At 43.6% G+C, this 22,126-nt stretch overlaps 2 protein-coding genes and 1 pseudogene across 3 annotated transcripts; 2 read left to right on the top strand and 1 right to left on the bottom strand.

The window, feature by feature from the left end:
* Positions 1-1,967: 1,967 nt before the first annotated feature.
* Positions 1,968-12,068, top strand: LOC135236011 (uncharacterized). 2 transcript variants are annotated; one of them, XM_064302134.1, is made up of 14 exons: positions 1,968-2,118; positions 2,936-3,017; positions 3,212-3,526; positions 3,947-4,085; positions 4,709-4,872; positions 4,951-5,105; positions 5,662-5,821; positions 6,488-6,570; positions 7,000-7,288; positions 8,342-8,480; positions 9,106-9,269; positions 9,348-9,502; positions 10,059-10,218; positions 10,950-12,068. In XM_064302134.1, the coding sequence occupies exons 2-14, from the start codon at positions 2,957-2,959 to the stop codon at positions 10,961-10,963; spliced, it is 1,998 nt and encodes a 665-aa protein (XP_064158204.1). In that variant the 5' UTR covers positions 1,968-2,118; positions 2,936-2,956; the 3' UTR covers positions 10,964-12,068. The 2 variants fall into 2 exon arrangements, with proteins under 2 accessions (XP_064158204.1, XP_064158203.1); XM_064302133.1 differs by lacking the exon at positions 1,968-2,118 and having other exon boundaries at positions 2,217-3,017.
* Positions 10,218-11,627, bottom strand: LOC135236012 (receptor-type tyrosine-protein phosphatase epsilon-like). The gene is made up of 2 exons (XM_064302135.1): positions 11,492-11,627; positions 10,218-11,066 (listed from the first exon to the last, which is right to left on the bottom strand). Exons 1-2 carry the CDS (start codon positions 11,540-11,542, stop codon positions 10,878-10,880), a joined length of 240 nt encoding a protein of 79 aa, XP_064158205.1. The 5' UTR covers positions 11,543-11,627; the 3' UTR covers positions 10,218-10,877.
* Positions 12,069-14,275: 2,207 nt separating the features above from the next.
* On the top strand, positions 14,276-20,230 carry LOC135236384 (DNA topoisomerase 1-like; annotated as a pseudogene).
* The last annotated feature ends 1,896 nt before the right edge of the window (positions 20,231-22,126 follow it).

The raw sequence follows: 22,126 nt of genomic DNA, 5'->3' as shown, positions 1-22,126 counted from the left end.
GGGCTTATAGGTCAGTGGTGTGCCGTCAATTATGTCGGAGATGTTTACCTGGGCATCATTCAAGATATTGATGGTTACAGCGGTGCTCTTGTTAAAACAATGAACCGCATAGGTAACAATTGGTCTATAGGTAACAATCGATTCTATTGGCCAGAGAGAGATGACATCATCTGGTATCAATCCGTGAAAGTAATAGGACTTATACCTGAGCCTGAACCAGTGACCAAACGGCACCAGTGTCAGTCTGGAAAGAAATTTGTCAAACCCTTGATTAGATTTGGCCTTTAATCACATTCAGACATTTACACACACATGTGCCGCACGTACATACACGCACACGCACACACACATTATGTGCAGCCCCACAACTGTTTATAATGGGCCAGACTAGAGTGCTCAGAATGCTTAAGTCCAAAGATGTACTATCATTTTGAATCATCTTCTGCATAATGGAAGACTGGGATACATGCACACACACACATTTTACGCACACTATGCATTGAAAGTATGAGGTACATTTCCACTGGGTGTTGTTAAAGTTCTATACAGTACCTCATACACAACTGTTCATCTAAGAGACCAATTCAAATTTTTAAAATATACATCCAACTCTCACAATTATTTGATGTAATTTTGATGTATCATTGCTTATGTACATTTTTGCCTTGCCATTATTTTGCATTGTAAAAGCAGTTTTGTCTCACGACAGTTCAACAAAAATGTTTCAAATAAATGTTTCTACTGTTTTCAATTTAATATTTTCTACATTCGTGTTCATTAATTGTCATTTCCGCAAGACAATGTCATTTCCACAGCACCCTGTCATTTCCATCACCGCAAACATTTTTTGAAAATATTCAAAAAGTTACAACCATACATTAAACATTTCTCCACAATTTTGGAGATTATACTCTACTTCATGCAATAATACAATTTATTTATTTCAAAACAGTATCTACCCAAGCCAACATTATATTTCAGATTGTGGTGGATGTACATTAAGCCGTTTGGTCCTTGTGACATTTAATAAATTTAATTCGCAAATGTATAATAATTGTAAAAAGGTATCAACTGGCAAAACTAGTTATGAAAAAAGTCATATATTATTATGGGGTGACATATGTCATACTATTTTTAAATAATAGTTGTAAGTGAAATGTTCGTACAAAACATGAAAAAGCATCACGCCTAGTGGCTTTCATGTTTACTGTCCAGCGTTGATCAAGGTGAAGCAGTGGGATTTCCCAGAAGCACTATTCCAGTTAAATGATTCATCTTCAAATTTCGCTTGGAGTCGAGTGTGTATACAAAAGGAGGATGGACTTCCTCCAATTCGCTCGCGCATTTCAATGCGTCGCTACTAGGAGGCTCTTTTCCCGGGAGTTATCGTTGTACATATACATATATATATATATATATATAGACATATATATGGTTGGGGCGGGAAACGCGCGGCATTGTGCTATTGACAGCATGGTTGGTTTCTTCGCCGACAACTGACAACTAACTGCGGATCTGATCATTTGACGTTCACATAAAGACATTAACCTAAAATATTTAACTGTAGGCTACTCGTAGTAATCCGGATACAGCTATGAATGTGCATTTAATTATTTATTGTTAACTACATATTTCATTTTGAAAACGCAACACAAGTTTCAATTCATTGGGTTATACGTTAAATTTACTTATGAAGATAACATTTCAGGCGATCATAATATCCCATTCCGCACATACGGGCAAATTCTGTGTTTAGCCTATCGGTTCCCAGCACATTACCAAACAAGCACACTGAAAGGAATATTTCACGCTAATGGGAGGAGATTAACGGGAATTCTGGTCGAAAAAATGACGCACATGTTTATGCAGAATGGCAGTCGTATCAACGAATCATGAGCTCGTCGTGTGTCACACTGCCCTGAACGGACTATTGTCGTCATCGGCTGTGCGATGAAAAATAGCAAATTTTTAGTCCGATGGGGTGTCGAGACTGAGATATTGACGTCGAGGCACAATATTGATAGGTGTAATGTTTTATGGTTGAGAAATGCTCGTTTAAACATGGTTATTTAAAACACTCATAAGAAGATATAACCACAGCGTTCCAATGACTTAAAGCAGTTACTATATGGAACATTTTCTAGCCTTGAAGATAATCAGCCTACAGTAGTTAGCCTACTGATGAAATAAAAAGAAAAATACATCGGTAAATCGAGTTGATCAAAATGTGCTGGAATAGTTCATATAAAAAATAAACTAATTCAGGAGAACAAAATGCACTTTCAAACATACTGTGAAACTTGTAACCCACTGTCCTTATCCACTATTCCACTTTGAAACTGTTCCAGCAATTTGGAATAAAGGTTCAAACATTAGCATCCTGAATATAATTGTTTCCTTGAACTTGAATAATACTGTATTACACAACTGAATTGGCACAGACTTTGGCTGTTTTGCTGAGTATGCCAAACCCCACCACCACCACCTGTAAACGGGGGAATGAGGGGAAGTTTTAAATCATTGTTCTGACATCTTATTGTAGACACATTGTTCAGAGAATACGGATATGGTCCTGACAGTTTTGATCTCTTTACTACCTTTTACATTTTGTCCCCGGACTCCCCATTACTGCTGTGGCCAGTGGCTATGGAGAGAATAAAAACATTTTCAAGAAAATGTTGTTTCAATTATTGGCTTTTGGAGGAAAAAAAACACACTTTACCAGAATTGATGGGTTCCAGGGGTCTGCCTGGAACTCAGGAGGGTGGAGTTATAGAAACGTATTCCTGTAATTATTGTGTATTCACATGCGGCTTTGCTAGCATGATTTAATGTTAGCAAAGCCAGAGTGGATTTCCATCCACTCTGTCTATTCCGTTTTCCTTTTGGCGGCTCAGCTAGTGTTCAAGACTTGACATGCATGCATCTCCCCTCAGACAGTGACAGTGCCAGCAAGATGGACGTTTCCCATGTAGCACTGCTGCTCCTGGTCCTGGTGTGCATGGTCTCTCACTCCGGTGAGTATGTTTTAAATGTCTGAAAGGGAAATATAAAGTGCTCATGCTAGCGGTATTTACTAAAAGCGTAGAATAGCGCCTTTAGTGGGAACACAAACAAAATAGGCTGTTCTGGAAAAAATAACCAAATATTTTACATTGCATCCATCGAGAAAAAGTTAAAAGCAGCAGATTTCTGTTCTTTACTTCTGCAGCTCATATTAACTTCTGCTGTGGGAAAACGTACCCCGAGTCCCCAGTGTTGGTATTGGGCCAGTCGTTCACCGCCACCTGCGTCTTGTCTGAGGACGGGATGAGAGAGACAGGAGCCACCGCCAAGGACGTATTCTGGGAGTTTAGGAACACGCGGGTGCCCGAGGAGCTCTACACCAGAATCAATGACTCCACCGTCAGCGTGACCGTCAACGTCACCAGGGAGCTGGAGAACCCTCTGAAGTGCAACGTCTTAGCCCGCTCTCCCTCAAACATGGGCATTAGGAATGTGCACTGCTTGTTTTTCACTGTAGGGTGTAAGTATCACTGTCAAAGTTACCCTTCCCCAATGACGTGCTGATGTGTGGAGTGCTCCGTGATGCTTTGTATAAGTTGTGGAACGTGCATAGAAATTCTACATGTTCACTCGATTGGTTAGTTATGAAATTAGTAATGTAAAGAAAATAATAATTGCCAGGATTATAATCATCTTGAAAAGCATTCATAACTATATGCATGTCAGGCATATATTATGAATATTCTTATATCCATATTATTTTTGATATTATGGTTTTGTTGCTGTAAAAGCAATGGATTCTGTTGGGCAGTGACTACTGACATTATTTAGTGTGTATCAGGCAGTAGTCCTCTTGTTCTTTGATGGTAACTAAATTATTAAACTGTTCAGTATGTTTCATATTATTCTTAAAATGTGCTGCACTATGAATTTTTTTCAGATCCCCCTGAAAAGCCAGACAATTTGTCATGCATCGTGCTTCAGTCTGGCAAGGGTCTTTCCCCCATCATGACCTGCTTTTGGAATCCTGGGGAGAGAGACCCCATTCTCAACACCACATACACACTGCTTGTCGAAACGTACGTTTTCCTTTAAAAATGCAATGCTTCCAAAAACTTTACACCAATGTGAACTTTTACCTCTACTGGTATTGTACAGTACATGGGCAGGAGTGTAGCAGAATGGCTGGGGAACTGGGCTCTTTTCTTAAAAGTTTACAGGCTTGATTCACCGCTGATGTCCTGTCATTGTAGCCTTGAGGCATGTGTAGCAAACAAAAGGTATTGTCTAGACTTTCTCCTTGCACTTTACAACAAGGATACTCAAATTTGCCCGTGGATGCCAGATTCTCATGCTTCTCCTTGTAATCAGGGACTGGTGGGCCTTCAGGTGAGTGAATGGTCTGCCCGGTCTGTGACATCAATCAGTCAGTTAACCAATCAGGTAGAAAGATAGACTAACAGTACTGTTGGCCTTGAGGGTATCTGAACACCATGTATAAGGTGATCAAAAGACTGTCTCTGTCCGTATTCCTTAATGTTCACAGATGTCCAATGATTACATTTGAACAGATACAGATTAATATTCTTAACATGTTTCTTTAATATGAAAAAATAAATAATGTTTATTTGAATTGCACCTGAAGATATCTATTATCCTTTTCTGATTACGATGATGTCATTCGTTTTTTTCCCCCCCTCAGTATTGTGAATGGAGAGAAATACAGAGCTGCAGCCAGGAGAGACCGGGGGTCTGTAGTCTTCAGGGTCTACCCTATGTTCACGGTGCTGAATATAAGCGTGGAGGTGGAGAACCCGCTGGGGAAGGTCCGATCGGATGCGGTGATCCTGGATTCAGAAGACATCGGTACGCTGCGGTCAGCCCGGCTTTGGTTCTAGCATTATCTGTACCCACGCCACTAATCACTCCTGTCCCGTTCTGCAGTGAAAACCGACCCCCCGAAGAATGTGGAAGTGGTCTCTGAGGAGTGGTTTCCCACATCTCTGCTTGTGCGTTGGGAACACCCCATTGAAGAGGTCTACATCACCCTCAAGTACAACATCCGCTACTGCCCAACTGGGGCCCACATGTGGTCGCAGGTAGATATGCAGGAAATACACACTCGTGTTTCTCTTCCACAAATAATCGGATAGGTATTACTGCATACGTGCACACATACCGAAAGCAAAAGGCATATGTTAGCTTTTAACGAGAAACAAGTGGACTTTGAATACATGCACATGCCTCGCAATTACTCAGCAAGTTTTCAGTATACATTACATTCAGCCTAAACTTCGTTAAACTTGTTCCAGCACATGGTATTGTAGGCTGTCCTGGAAAATCCATATTACTATCAGCCAGCAGCAATTGACAGGTTGCTATTCATAAAATTGAGTGTGGTCTCCTTGGGTTATTGCAGATGCTATATCATGTGTACGTATGATCATTGCTCATCTCGCTGAAAATGTGTCCCATGTCATAAGTTACATTTTGTGATGGTTTTACCCAAAATATTTAGGACAAATCTGCAAAAAGCTACAGTTCTGGGATGGCCCGGAATAATATGTGATTGTTTATATATAAATATAAAGGGTATTCCTATGAAATATGAAAATATTCTTGATTGTCATTAAATGTATTGATTTTCTGTCCTAGGTCCCTCCTAGTGATTTGGTAGGCGGCATAAAGTCTTTTAGACTGCAGTACCTGGAGCCCTACACGGACTACGTGGTGCAGGTGCGGTGCATGCAGGAGGAAGGCCACGGCTACTGGAGCGAGTGGAGCCGGAATGTCAGCACGCGCACGTCGGAAGCCAGTACGTCCCCGCCAGAGCAGAGCAGGGCTCGCACGGCTCAGGCAGAGCGCCCGCCGCCTCGCTTGCCGACCGCGCGCTCCCAGCCGATCGCCGCTGCGCAACTGCGCTTGCTCTTAGCGCCGCCGTGCCTTTAGCGAAAATATGGACAAAGCTACTGTGACGTCACCCATTGCCTCTCCGTGGGTCTGTAAAACACGTTTTGAAGCTCAGTGGCGGGCACGGCCATGTTGTCGATTTGGAGCCAAAACCATAGAGTTGAGCGGTTCTGTGATTTTTTACAATGTGATTGACAGTCCGGTGCGGAAAAGCCCATCAGCCTGAACGAACGATTGCAGAACGAACTCGAGACTAGCTGACTGTCTGCCGTTACGTTTTAAAAAGGGCAAGGCCACTTCGACCGTTGAGTTTGACGTGGGTGCGTCAGGGTCAGAAAAGCACGTCGTAAACGTACTTATGCCATTCACCCAATAAAAAGTCGCGAGAGCAAGGAGCATTGAACTGCACGTTTGTCATCCCAAAACCGTTCGCGCCATAAAATGTGCACTTATCATGTCTGCTTCCTGCTTCTTAAGAGAAACGTTTGCCGTTAGACGCTATAAATAGCTGCGGCCTGTGTGCGTTACTATGACTATGCGCTTATTCTCTTATCATTCTTATGTTACTCAGAACCCTCCAGTGCACCTGACTTATGCAGAATCATCACCTCGTCAAAAGGCAGCCCTGAGAGGTGTGTGAGGCTGATCTGGAAGGTGAGTATGGACATTCCCTATTTTAAGGGCTGTCAGCTGCCGTGTGTTACATAATGTTCATTTCAGTCATATTGATCTCATTTCCAGGTGACTAAAGAATAATTGAATATTTTGTACATTTTTTCTTTGGCACACAAAGGATAGCCATTAGTTTACTTTCCTTTAAACATGCCCTGTACATTTATTTTGCCAGGAAGTGTGCTGCTTTGTGTTATATCACTGCTAGTTGTTGAACAATAGTTCTTTGGGTTTTTTTTTTCAGTTGTAGCGCATGTGCATTTTAGCATGTTTTCATGTGCAATGAAGGGTATTTTAGGTAGTTACAATAGTTTCTGATGAGCTGCCACATTTTCAATGGTTGGTAGGGTCATCCAGGGTTCATGGTTTAAGTTTAGTTCTGCAGCTCATATTAACTTTTGCTGTGGGAAGACGTACCCCGAGTCCCCAGTGTTGGAAGTGGGCCAGTCCTTCACCGCCACCTGCGTCTTGTCTGAGGACGGGATGAGAGAGACAGGAGCCACCGCCAAGGACGTATTCTGGGAGTTTAGGAACACGCGGGTGCCCGAGGAGCTCTACACCAGAATCAATGACTCCACCGTCAGCGTGACCGTCAACGTCACCAGGGAGCTGGAGAACCCTCTGAAGTGCAACGTCTTAGCCCGCTCTCCCTCAAACATGGGCATTAGGAATGTGCACTGCTTGTTTTTCACTGTAGGGTGTAAGTATCACTGTAAAAGTTACCCTTCCCCAATGAAGTGCTGATGTGTGGTGTGCTCTGTGATGCTTTGTATAAGTTGTGGAACGTGCATAGAAATTCTACATGTTCACTCGATTGGTTAGTTATGAAATTAGTAATGTAAAGAAAATAATAATTGCCAGGATTATAATCATCTTGAAAAGCATTCATAACTATATGCATGTCAGGCATATATTATGAATGTTCTTATATCCATATTATTTTTGATATTATGGTTTTGTTGCTGTAAAAGCAATGGATTCTGTCGGGCAGTGACTACTGACATTATTTAGTGTGTATCTGTCAGGCGAGGGGGCGGGAATGGACCCAAGTGCAGAGTAAAAACACAAAAGTCCAAAAATGGGGAAAACAAAAGACTTTAATAAACTAAAATGGGGAACAAAAAGCCTCACAGGGCGAATACTACAAACAACAAAAATCTTCAAGAAAAAACAAAAAGAAAATACAAAAACCCAAAAACAGGGGAAAACAGGGCAGGCACAGAAACAAACAGGTCACGGAAACAAACAGGCAAGGCAGGCAGGCAGGCAGGCAGGCAGGCAGGCAGGCAGGCAGGCAGGCAGGCAGGCAGGCAGGCAGGCAGGCAGGCAGGCAGGCAGGCAGGCAGGCAGGCAGGCAGGCAGGAACCAGGAAACAAACCACAAACAGGTAACGAAACAAAAGGATCCAGCGCCTGAGTGAGGGAGAGGGAGACTTAAATAGGGGCGACGCAGACGAGACACAGGAGGGCACAATGAGCAATCAAGCCACAGAGAGGGAGGGGAACACGAGACAAAAACGCAACTAATAATGGGATAACGAGAACCAATAAAACAATTAACAGAACACAAAACCAAGGTACCGCCATCTGGCGGCCCAACAGAGAAACAACACAGGGGGAAGACACAGAAGACAACAGAACCCTGACAGTATCAGGCAGTAGTCCTCTTGTTCTTTGATGGTAATTAAATTATTAAACTGTTCAGTATGTTTCATATTATTCTTAAAATGTGCTGCACTATGAATTTTTTTCAGATCCCCCTGAAAAGCCAGACAATTTGTCATGCATCGTGCTTCAGTCTGGCAAGGGTCTTTCCCCCATCATGACCTGCTTTTGGAATCCTGGGGAGAGAGACCCCATTCTCAACACCACATACACACTGCTTGTCGAAACGTACGTTTTCCTTTAAAAATGCAATGCTTCCAAAAACTTTACACCAATGTGAACTTTTACCTCTACTGGTATTGTACAGTACGTGGGCAGGAGTGTAGCAGAATGGCTGGGGAACTGGGCTCTTTTCTTAAAAGTTTACAGGCTTGATTCACCGCTGATGTCCTGTCATTGTAGCCTTGAGGCATGTGTAGCAAACAAAAGGTATTGTCTAGACTTTCTCCTTGCACTTTACAACAAGGATACTCAAATTTGCCCGTGGATGCCAGATTCTCATGCTTCTCCTTGTAACCTGGGACTGGTGGGCCTTCAGGTGAGTGAATGGTCTGCCCAGTCTGTGACATCAATCAGTCAGTTAACCAATCAGGTAAAAAGATAGACTTTTAACAGTACTGTTGGCCTTGAGGGTATCTGAACACCATGTATAAGGTGATCAAAAGACTGTCTCTGTCCTTATTCCTTAATGTTCACAGATGTCCAATGATTACATTTGAACAGATACAGATTAATATTCTTAACATGTTTCTTTAATATGAAAAAATAAATAATGTTTATTTGAATTGCACCTGAAGATATCTATTATCCTTTTCTGATTACGATGATGTCATTCGTTTTTTCCCCCCCTCAGTATTGTGAATGGAGAGAAATACAGAGCTGCAGCCAGGAGAGACAGGGGGTCTGTAGTCTTCAGGGTCTACCCTATGTTCACGGTGCTGAATATAAGCGTGGAGGTGGAGAACCCGCTGGGGAAGGTCCGATCGGATGTGGTGATCCTGGATTCAGAATACATCGGTACGCTGCGGTCGGCCCGGCTTTGGTTTTAGCATTATCTGTACCCACACCGCTAATCACGCCTGTCCCGTCCTGCAGTGAAAACCGACCCCCCGAACAATGTGGAAGTGGTCTCTGAGGAGGGGTTTCCCACATCTCTGCTTGTGCGTTGGGAACACCCCATTGAAGATGTCTACATCACCCTCAAGTACAACATCCGCTACTGCCCAGCTGGGGCCCACATGTGGTCGCAGGTAGATATGCAGGCACTACACACTCGTGTTTCTCTTCCACAAATAATCGGATAGGTATTACTGCATATGTGCACACATACCGAAAGCAAAAGGCATATGTTAGCTTTTAACGAGAAACAAGTGGACTTTGAATACATGCACATGCCTCGCAATTACTCAGCAAGTTTTCAGTATACATTACATTCAGCCTAAACTTCGTTAAACTTGTTCCAGCACATGGTATTGTAGACTGTCCTGGAAAATCCATATTACTATCAGCCAGCAGCAATTGACAGGTTGCTATTCATAAAATTGAGTGTGGCCTCCTTGGGTTATTGCAGATGCTATATCATGTGTACGTATGATCATTGCTCATCTCGCTGAGAATGTGTCCCATGTCATAAGTAACATTTTGTGATGGTTTTACCCGAAATATTTAGGACAAATCTGCAAAAAGCTACAGTTCTGGGATGGCCCGGAATAATATGTGATTGTTTATATATAAATATAAAGGGTATTCCTATGAAATATGAAAATATTCTTGATTGTCATTAAATGTATTGATTTTCTGTCCTAGGTCCCTCCTAGTGATTCGGTAGGCGGCATAAAGTCTTTTAGACTGCAGTACCTGGAGCCCTACACGGACTACGTGGTGCAGGTGCGGTGCATGCACGAGGAAGGCCACGGCTACTGGAGCGAGTGGAGCCGGAATGTCAGCACGCGCACGCCGGAAGCCAGTACGTCCCCGCCAGAGCAGAGCACGGCTCGCACGGCTCAGGCAGAGCGCCCGCCGCCTCGCTTCCCGACCGCGCGCTCCCAGCCGATCGCCGCTGCGCAACTGCGCTTGCTCTTAGCGTCGCCATGCCTTTAGCGAGCGTTGAGACCAGAGACTGTAAAAAATATGGACAAAGCTACTGTGACGTCACCCATTGCCTCTCCGTGGGTCTGTAAAACACGTTTTGAAGCTCAGTGGCGGGCGCGGCCATGTTGTCGATTTGGAGCCAAAACCATAGAGTTGAGCGGTTCTGTGATTTTTTACAATGTGATTGACAGTCCGGTGCGGAAAAGCCCATCAGCCTGAACGAACGATTGCAGAACGAACTCGAGGCTAGCTGACTGTCTGCCGTTACGTTTTAAAAAGGGCAAGGCCACTTCGACTGTTGAGTTTGACGTGGGTGCGTCAGAGTCAGAAAAGCACGTCGTAAACGTACTTATGCCATTCACCCAATAAAAAGTCGCGAGAGCAAGGAGCATTGAACTGCACGTTTGTCATCCCAAAACTGTTCGCGCCATAAAATGTGCACTTAGCATGTCCGCTTCCTGTTTCTTAAGAGAAACGTTTGCCGTTAGACGCTATAAATAGCTGCGGCCTGTGTGCGTTACTATGGCTATGCGCTTATTCTCTTATCATTTTTATGAAGAGGCTCTGTCCGCAGCCCGGCTCACCCACCTGCTCCCTCTCCTGCAGCTCGGTCAGCATGACGACAGAGTGGCACCTCCACTCCCACACCATCCTCCAGAAGTCCTCCACCGTCTGGGCCAGGGGGCCCTGCGTGGCCATGTAGTGATCCTTCTGCCTGTGGCCCTGCTCAAGACCAGCACAGCATCATGAGCTCAGAGTTACACAGCAGCACAGTTACACAACTCAGAGCCACACCGCCTATACCACGTTATAACCTCGTATGAGCTCTCCACACACATCTTATGTCATCTCCACGCACTTCCTGCTCACACTTTCAGTTAAACTGCAGTTTTTACAGAGAAATGTCACAGTTCTCCTCTCACTTTTAACATTTCTAGTTTACATGTCAGTAGGGGGCTTGAAAGACTAAAGTTCCTTGAAAAAGAAATGCAATGACTTTTCCAGAATAAAATGAGGGCCTAGTGTCCAGTGGGACGTTCCGAGCACAAACCAGGAAATGAACTTCACCAAGCAGACCGGTGAACGCCTGGTACTGTACATGCAGTGAAAGCCAGCATGGCTTATTAGGGCTGTGGATGGGTGCTTACGTCTATGAAGGAGGCGTTGATGTAATCTGTGAATTCCTGGCCCCTTTTCATAGACAGAGTTACTTTGTTGAAATCATCTAGGAACAAAAACAAGTTTTAGGAAACAGAATCAGCTTTGTGCTCTAATTATCACATATATATGTGTGTGTATATATATATATATATATATATATATATATACCATCCCATATTTAGCATTTACCAGAAATTGTATGCCTACACAATTATTGATATTAACTGACTGAGTTAGCCACTTGTTTCTTGGCATCACTGTTGTGTGAATGTTAAGACTACATCCATTTGAAATGGCAAGATGAAGAAGTCCAGGACAGGTCACAGAAATGTAGAAACCAAGGGGTAGTATTGCTTTGGAACCATGCTTATTGAGTTTCTTTCAAACACGGAATAGTTTTTGCTTCAGCATGCCATTGACAATATATTCCTTTAATATAATTTTAGGAAGAAATATTTTTGCATGTGCTGTATGTGTTTAGAGATGTATTTATGCTTGGCATTATTGTATATGCGTATTAGCTTTCATGTTGAAAACCATTAAACAAATTGATGTTACAAAGTACAGGCCTGAAAACAGTAGAAATTCTGACAAGAAAACCATAAAGAAATAGAATGTTCAAGTAGGTTAGAATGTTCAGTATTGTTTATCTCTATTATGTCACAGTGGAAGATGTGATAAAATGCTAACTATTATCAACTGATTGTCAGATTGGACATTTTACACACTGTTGGTAACTGCTTTTATAGTCATGAGTATTTTATTTCAAGAAAAAGGAGGATAATGGCATCAAAACTTGTACTTGTTGATTTTCTGGGACCGTGGCCTCCTTCTCTGTGAGTATAACCCTTCGGCTTCACCTTGAACAGTGTGTCCAAGCTTTTATTAATTCATCAGAACTGATTTAGCTGTAAATATAACTAATTGCTAAAAGATTAGATGAGATCTATCTCTGTGACAATGACAAATCATAACACTAACAGCCAGTCTCTCTGTGAAAGAGTACATGCCAATTAAATATAATAATACATGAAATGTTTGTATTAATAATAATAATAATAATAATAATAATAATAATAATAATATTGTATTTCTGCATGTTGCCATTACTGTGTCAATTCAATTACCCTCCAATGTAAAGGCCAGCTATTCCACATGTATAACATACTATAGCTAACAGTGCTCAATCTTCATTTGGGGTGAGGAGCAAAAACTGGGCTATTGACTATCAGCATTATTTGAACATGAACATTCAGGCTTCATATAATTCCAAAGATTCATAGCTTCTGTGATGTCACAGTGGGGAGGTGTAGAATGCAGGGAGATGTCATCAGACGAAACGTTTGTAGTTAGAACACAGGTTGTGTTCAAAAAACCACACTAGTAAACTACGGTATTTACGCCGCATCATGTCATATGGGAGTGGCCGAAATAGACCACTGAAGCGTGACGTAATTATACACCCAAATAAGGAATGCCTGTTCCATCACTTCACCAGGCTAACGGGAACATGGATATAATGTTACAGTGATTACGTCTTTTTGTAGGCCAAACGGGGACGCTTCTTTCGCCATGGGTTCCCTCGGCATATTTCCAATGCTTTTCCCCCATAAGGATTTCGTTTTTTAGACAGCTGCCAGAAAGCGACCGTTGTTGTAAAAACTTAGTTTAAAAGCACATTGCAGCTTCGAAACCCACTGTTGAGATATTAATGGAGATACAAATCCTGAAACGCTTACGGTTTACGTTAACCACATACCTTATTTTCAGCAGAAAACGAAATCCCTATGGGGAGAAAGCATTGGAATCTCGACGGCTCAAAAACGCAAACTTATTTCCGGGTATTAGGACTACAAACTTGTATTGGGATATCTCAGAACTGGCAGTAAAATACGAGAATGTGTGAATGCAGAAAGAAAAATGGCTTCGACGGCTAGGAACTTGCCAACCGCTCAAGTTTTTTTTTTTTTTTTTTCAAAGTCAAAGTGTTTTTATTTGTCAAGTGCACAGTATAACACAGGTCATTCTGAGCAAAGAAATTCTTGTGACATGGCAGGCAGCAACTACGTAGAAGCAAGAGCAAAATATCGAAAATATCTAAAATATATCAAGAAAATCACACTAATAAAAATACACATAATATTAAACATAGTGTTAAATATTAACAGCAAATAGTACCAGCCTGTACAGATGGGGGATATGGACAGTGGGAATAGGAGTATTAAATATTTAAATATTAAGTTAACAAAACCGTATTATTTTTTTCCCCTGTATTTTAATTTTATACACGACATTTTGAGTTTCACAATTGAATGTACAACGGTTGATAAACACTTCCCAAGTCGAAACAATGGAAAGTCTTTCGCCTTATATACGCGGTAATCAGATAGCCTGGCTGCTCCTGCAATCCTTCTGTCCTATTTGAGGCTATTGCATAGATAAGCAATATAGCAGGTTAAGTGCAAATAAGTGATTTGAAATAAAATTCAGTTCAGTCAAATTAATTTAAACTTGAACAGTCCTTCTTCTGGTCAATCAGCAGTAGCCTAATTTAGTCTCCACTTAGGGCTGCTCTTCAACAATATGTTTAGACACTGTTAGCTGGTATGAAGCCAACAGCTAATCTCACCCCTCAGCCCGAAAAAGAAAGGAAAAGGCGAGGATGGAGAGGTGGAAGAGGAGAGAAAGAAGGGGGGGACATGGAAAAGAAGAGAGTGGAAGAGAAGGGTGATAAAAAAAAAAGGGAGGGGGAAAAGGTGGAGGGTGAGGCTAGCCCAAAAAAAGAGGAGATTGAGATGGAGGATAAAAAAGGAGGATGCAGGGAGAGTGACAGGCGGGGCCAGGGAAGGTGAAGAGGGGGAATAAGGAAGAAGAGAGAAAGCGGCTTAGGAAAATCTGGAAGATAGAGATGAAGAGGAGGCTGGCTTTGAAAAAGCAGAGCGAGGAAGACGCCGGGCCAACAAATGAGAAGAGAAAGAGTGATGAGGATGAGGAGGAGCTCAGGAAGAAAACAAAGAATACTGCAGAGGGGAAAGACCCGGGTCTAAGGAAGCATTTGATGAAAATTAAGAACCAAAAAGAAGCAAAGCAAAAAGAGCTAAAAGAGGCGGAGCTTCAGAAGATTGCTAAGAAACAACCAAAAGTGGCGGACCTTCAGAAGATTGCTAAGAAACGACCAAAAGTGGCGGACCTTCAGAAGATTGCTAAGAAACAACCAAAACTGGCGGACCTTCAGAAGATTGCTAAGAAAGGGCCCAAAGAGGCAGAGCTGCAGAGCAAGATCGCTAAGGCCTCATCAAAAACTAAGAAGAGAAAAAGCAATGAGGATGAGGACCTGCTTGAGAAGAAAACAAAGGACACTGAAGAGGAGAAAGACCCAGGTTTAAAGAAGCATTTGGTGAAAATTAAGAAGCAAAAAGAAGCAAAGCGAAAAGAGCTAAAAGAGGCGGAGCATCAGAAGATTTCTAAGAAACAGCCAAAAGAGGCGGACCTTCAGAAGATTAGAAAGGGCCCAAAGAGGCGGAGCTTCAGAAGCTGATTGGTAAGAATGAGCCAAACAGGCAGAGCTTCTGAAGGAAGTGATTCAGCAGAAGAAAGAGGTGGGGATTCAGACGGAGATGATTACTGTGGCACAGAAAGAAGTGGAGCTTCAGGAGCTGATTGGTAAGAACGGGCCAAAACAGGCAGAGCTTCTGAAGGAAGTGATTCAGCAGAAGAAAGAGGTGGGGATTCAGACAGAGATGATTACTGTGGCACAGAAAGAGGCAGAGCTTCAGGAGGAGATTACTCAGAATGAGCAAAAAGAGCTAAAGCTTCTGATGGAGATGATAAAGAAGAAGAAAAATGACAATGATTAAGGAGAGAAAAGAGGCGGGCCTTCAGAAGGAGGTTATTAAGGAGAAAAAAGAGGCAGGGTTTCAGGGGAGGAGATTAAAAAAGCACAAAAAGAGGCGGGGCTTCAGGAGGAGGTTATTGAGAAGGCACAAAAAGAGGCGGGGCTTCACAAGATTGACAAGGAGAAAAAAGATTATTCAAAAGAGAAAAAAAAGCGGAGCTTCAGGCACAAAAAGAGGTGGGGCTTCCAGAGGGAGAGAAAGAAGCTAAAAATTCCCTGCTAGAGGCAGAGAAAAATGAGGTGGGGTCCAATGAGCTGATGAAAAAGGAGAAAGAAGTGGAGCTCCGAAAAAAGGTGAAGAAGAAAAAGCGCAAAGAGGTGGGGCTTCATGAGACTGACAAGGAGAAAAAAGAGGCGGAGCTTCAGAATGAGTTATGGTTATGAATATGAAGCCAAAAGGGACAAAAACAAAGAAGAGAAGAAAGAGCGAGGTCCTGCAAGAGGAGCTTAAGGAGGACTCCGCCAGGAGAAGGGGATCTGAAGGAGAAATGGAGACTCATGGAAGAGAGCAACAAGTTTGCTGATACTATGAAGGTGTGTATACACACACACACACACTGTACAGACACACACACACGTAGCTCAGAAAGATGAATTCAAGAATGGGGGAAACTCTATGTAACAGCTTACTCTTGCTCTTACCATAGCAGAAGCAGAAGGAGGACACCAGGCTGCCTGCTGTCTTTGAAAAAGAAGCCCGGACAGGACAGTAAACCCATGAGACCCATTAAGATTATGAAGGAAGAAGAAGGAAACCAGCAGCGGAGATGGTACAGAGGAAGGTACAAATGGAAGTTCCTTGAACACAGGGGACCGCTGTTCATCGCAGAACACCAGCCCCTTCCCGATGGTGTCAGTTTCTACTATGATGGTGAGCACGGAGACGTAGCTAGAAACCACTTGACTTTGCATGTTTGCATGTCTAGGGAAAGATGAGTGTGTGTTGTTACCTGAGGAAATGTGTGTGTGTGTGTGTGTGTGTGTGTGTGTGTGTGTGTGTGTGTGTGTGTGTGTGTGTGTGTGTGTGTGTGTGTGTGTGTGTGTGTGTGTGTGTGTGTGCTCTGGCCTCAGGGTGAGCAGTGAAACTGAATCCCCATGCAGAGGAAGTGGCCTTCTTCTACGCTCAGATGCTGGACCATGAGTACACTGCCAAAGAGGTTATCCGTAACAACTTTCTACAGACTGGAGAAAGGTGAGAAACGGGGGGAGAAGGGGGTTGGGGGGGGGGGGGGGTGATGGAGGCTTGGCTGTCCGTGTTTAATTGATTTTGGTGGGATGATTTGTTCAGCCCTTTGTTAATCGGTTCCTTGGTTATGTTTCTCTGAACAGGAGATGACTCCAGAGGAGAGCATGTTGATAATTGACCTGGATAAGTATGATTTTGGGGAGCTGTTCAACCTGCATAAGAGGAGGGTGGAGGCCCAACATGTGCAAGGAGGAGAAACAGGTAGGCGTGGCATCATCACCAGGTGGACGGGGTTAAGTCTGACAGCTCGGGTCATTCTTCAGTATTTCCTTTTCCTCTCTACCTGACCCACCCGCTCCCAGTGTTCACTTGTTACTACTTGTGTGTTTTCAGGCCATCAAAGCGGCCAGTGAGAGGCTTACTGAAGAGTATGGCTACTGCACTCTGGACCAGAGCGCATTGGAAACTTCCAGATTGAGCCCCCAGGCCTGTTCCGTGGCCGAGGGGACCACCCCAAACGGCATGCTGAAGAGGAGGATTCAGCCTGAGGATGTCATCATCAACTGCAGCAAGTAAGAGGCATGCTGGGAGCTAGAGGCATGGTGGGAGTAAAGCCTGCTGGGAGTTAGAGGCATGTTGCTAAATGTGATACATTCTGGGAGTGAGTGCATGTTGCTAAATGTGATACATTCTGGGAGTGAGGGCATGTTGTTACGTGTGATACATTCTGGAAGTGAGGGCATGTTGGTACGTGTGATACATTCTGGGAGTGAGTGCATGTTGGTACGTGTGATGCATGCTGGGAGTGAGGGCATGTTCCTAAATGTGATGCATTCTGGGAGTGAGGGTATGTTGGTATGTGTGATGCATGCCTGGAGTGAGGGCATGTTGGTAGAATAAGGAAAACGCCACCCTCACCCTCCCCACAGATAATCCATAATCCCAGAGCCCCCTGCTGGTCACAGGTGGAAGGAAGTTCGCCATGACAACATCATTACATGGCTGGCCAGCTGGACAGAGAACATGCAGAGCTCCTGCGAATATATCACACTTCATGCCAGCTCCAAGCTTAAGGTACACGTTGGACCCAACCCACACAAGGCAGTAACGGTTTGCTACAGAAACCACACTAGATATGACCAGTATAGACCAGTAAGTGATGCAACAGCAGGCAAAGTAAACCTTTTGCACTGTCCGCCCAGGGTGAGAAGGACTGGGAGAAGTACGAGGTGGCCCGGAGACTGAGCTCCTACGTGGACCAGATCCGGTCCCAGTACTACCAGGACATGGATTCCAAAGAGATGCTAATACGGCAGAGAGCCACTGCTCTCTACTTCATCGATAAGGTGAGTGGAGGGCGGGACTTCCTGTCTGAGACAGGTCTCTGCTGTCATTGGCTGAGCACATGGCCTGAAGGTGTGACGTGGAAACGACTGCCACCCTTCAGTTTGAGATGCTAAGGTCCACTGCGTTATCGTTACGACCGAATCACGAAACGAACGGAGATTCGATTTGCCGCCGCAGCTGGCCCTGAGGGCGGGGAACGAGAAGGTGGCGGGGAGACAGCGGACACGGTGGGCTGCTGCTCCCTCCGTGTGGAGCACCTCACTCTGCACAGGCACCTGGGCGAGGACGAGTACGTGGTGGAGTTTGACTTCCCGGGAAAAGACTCCATCTGCTACTGCAGCCGAGTGCCCGTCGTCAAGAGGGTGAGTTTAGACATCGGCCTGAACGCTTCCTCAATGTTTCCTCAGCGCTGCGTTTACGTTTCTTGTTTATGTTTATCTGGAATGGTTCCGATGCACTGTCCTGTTGTTCTGTGCTCCAGGTCTATAAAAATCTATAGCTGAATGGAGAATCTCTTTGTGTGTGTGTGTGTGTGTCTATAACTCCCACTCTCTCATCCCTGCTCAGACGTCCACTCTGAATAAGTATCTCAGTTCTCTGATGCGTGGTCTGACCGCCAAAGTGTTTCGCACCTACAACGCCTCCATAACCCTGCAGAAAAGACTGGCAGAACTGTCCTGCAGTGAGTATCTACACCTCTGCTCCATCTAACACACCTGTACACTTACCTGTTACCTGTCCCATCCCTACAGTATTAAGCACCATATATGAGTTATGTAATCATACCGACATCCAATTATATAAACCTGTGCATCTAATAAAGTCACTCCTAATCACAGTCAAACCCCCCCCCCCCCCCCCCCTCTCTCTCTCTCTCTCTCTTGATAGAATCAGATGGCCAAGCTGAGAAGGGCAACAGGGCAAACTGCAACAGGGCAAACTGCGTAGTTGCAGTTCTCTGTAACCACCAACGGGCGGAGCCAAAGAGCTTTGAGCAGTCTATGGCCAGCCTGCAGACCAAGGTACACAAGGGGGCGGAGCCATAAGCACTGGGAATATGATTAACGGAGGAAAAAGAGGTGTAGAGCACAGACTGAGGGGAAGTATAGAGGGAGGAGGAATGAAGACGGTGTCTTGTTCTTGCTCCTATGTTCTCTTTCCTGCTCCTGCAGATTAACAGTAAGACACAGGACCTGGCCCAGGCCAAGACAGACCTGACACTGGCCAAATGGAATGCCAAGGGCTGCCCTGGCAACAAGCTGCATGTGTGAGTGTCCCACATGTGCATTATTCCCTCACAAGTGTGTGTGTGTGAGTGTGTGTGTGTGTGTGTGTGTACCTGCGTGCCTGCGTGCGTGCATGTGTGCATTCATGTGTGTGTGTGTGTGTGTAATTTACTGTGTGTGTGTGTTTCAGTGACGTTGAGAAAAAGCGGAAAGCCACTCGTCGCCTTGAGGACCAGTTACTGAATTTGAACATTCAGGCCACAGACAGAGAGGAGGGCAAACAGATCGCCCTAGGAACATCCAAACTCAACTACCTGGACCCCCGCATCACCCTCGCCTGATGAGCGCACACACACACGCAGACTCACTCACACACGCCACACACACACCATGCTGGAAACATTTTGAATAAAAATCAGAAGTCATCACCTTTTTCTCTGAACTATCTAAATTGTACAGTGCAGAGGGGTGAATGTGTGTGGACTGTGTCTGGTGAATCCATGCCTGACTGCTTAATCTTCTACTGTCTCTCTCTCTCTCTCTCTCTCTCTCTCCAGGTGCATGAACATGAATGTGCCTGTGGACAAAATCTACAATAAAAGCCAGAGAGAGAAGTTTGCCTGGGCTATCGACATGGCCGAAGCAGACTTTAAGTTCTGAGCCCGCACTGGCTGTTTAACAGCACTGACCCCCCTCCTCCCCCTACCACACCCCCACCGCATGACAAAACACAAAAAAAATATTTTATAAGTACAGTGTTGAATATTACTCTGATGAATGTGTATGTATTTAAGATATCTTATAAGATCTAATCAAAATCTATTGCAAAACAATGATATTTCTTCTTGTTTTCTTTTGTTTTTGTTTTTGTTTTGTTTTTTTTTTGTGATGCCCACACTGGCTGTTTTAACAGTAATGACCACTTCATCCCCTACCATGCCCCCACCACAAAAAAAAAAGCTTTCTCCTTTAAAGAACCATCCCAAATGATTTTACTAGTACAGTGTTGAATATTACTCTGATGAATATGTCTGTATTTAAGAAATCTTATAAGATCTCATTAAAATCAATTTCAAAGCAAAGATCTTTTTTCTGTTTACTTTTGTTTTTGTTTTTTTGTTTTTTTGATGACTGTGCCATTTATACAACCACATGCATTTCCAGAGGCATTTTGCTCAGTAGACATGTCTGGTGATGTCACAGCCGACAAACTCAACCTTATTGGCTGGAAACATAAAATGGTGGAACAGCTATGTAGCATAGTATCACATTGCAGATTTAATGAAATGGCCAAAGCAAAGCTAGCTAGCCTGCTAGCTGTGTAAATGAAAAATAGAGTGTAATGGAAGCTTTTGTGATCATAGTGTAATGCCAGCCAGGCTGAGATAGCCCGCCAGCTGAATGAATGTAACATGGTGTAATACTGGAAAAGCTAATTTGCTATGGCTCAGTATTTTAATAAGAATTAACAACATGGGAGATGGCTAGTTAGGGAATTTTAATAATGAAATATCAAAAGAACTGCTAGCTAGCAATAACATTTTGATAATTAGCTCACTAAATACACTACATGGCCAAAAGTATGTGGACACCCGAATATATCACACCCATATGTGCTTGTTGAACATCATTCCAAAACCATGGGCATTAATAAGCTGGTCCCCCCTTTGCTGACTACCACTCTTCTGGGATGGCTTTCCACTAGATATTGGAACATGGTTGCAGGGATTTGCTTCCATTCAGCCGCAAGAGAATTAGTGAGGTCAGGCACAGATGTTGAGTGATAAAGTGATAATGGCAACAGAATGCATGTGAAAAGTAAAATTTGAGAGGAATGGGAAGAGTTGTCACATGGTATGTTCTGCAGGACACGGTTCTTCTTCATGTTTGACGGAAGCTTCCCCACCCTCATGTTCTCCTTCATTATCCTCACGTTGGTCTATTTCTGATAGAAAATGAAACATCAACATTTTCACACGGGTAAATAATAATGCACATACTAGAGATGCAATGTGACTGCAAAATTAGGATGTAATTCAGTTTAAGTGAACAACGTTGCTAGTTTGTATCCATTAAACTAAAACCAGAAGTTTGTTGGATTTGTAGAGCATTCATTCCTATGGGATAGAATGGGACAGTATTCACATTGGGTGTGTGCGTTTGTGTGCCAGTGTGTATGCCTGCGTGTGTGTGTGTGTGTGTGTGCATGTGTTTGTGTGTGTGTGTGTGTGTGTGTGACACTGTAAGTTTGACATTTTAAAGCAAATTGCACCTTTCTTTTTTTTACTCTGGACTCTAATAATTCCATTGCTTGCACATCAATGCAGACGTAAATTGCACAGGCTGGAAAGACAATATAACAAGACCACAGTCGCCTCCTGCTCACAGGACAGTCTTGCAACCTAGCAACACCCCTTGGCCTGGAGGACTGAAAACCCAGGACATGGTGTCAACAGGCATGGTCTGTTTTCATGTTGTGATCTTAACATCCTTTTACCATCTCATAACTGCTCAGTGTGCTTGTCTATGTAAAACATACAGTACCTCCTGCATTTCAGTTGCTATTTATTCACAGTCCACCACATTTATCATCATCCCCAGTATTTACATGCACATGCATTACTTAAAATGCCTTCTTTCACTCTGTAATGTAGGTACTAGTCTTATGCAGGTTCTCCCCTGATGCCGGATTGCCAGAGGGATCTTTTTACAAGTATATATGGACTGGAAATTAAAGTATATTTATATAGATAAGCATGCCTGCATAAGTGCCTGGATCACAGAGGAGAGAAATACACATAGATAGAAATAACAGGTACAATCATAAGATCACACACTGTCATAAAAAAAACATCTTATTACTATGAGAACTACTAGATCACGGGGAGTATATTATGCAGTTTCTCTATTCCTGGAGGAGTAGGATGGGTCCCTCGGGGGTGGGGCAGGGTGTTATGCGCCTGTTCCT

The sequence above is a fragment of the Anguilla rostrata genome, chromosome 12 (genome assembly GCF_018555375.3).
Source record: "Anguilla rostrata isolate EN2019 chromosome 12, ASM1855537v3, whole genome shotgun sequence".
In the NCBI taxonomy this organism is placed as follows: Eukaryota; Metazoa; Chordata; class Actinopteri; order Anguilliformes; family Anguillidae; genus Anguilla; species Anguilla rostrata.
The sequence above is the reverse complement of the archived record's forward strand: the minus strand, read 5'-3'. Positions and strand labels throughout refer to the sequence as shown.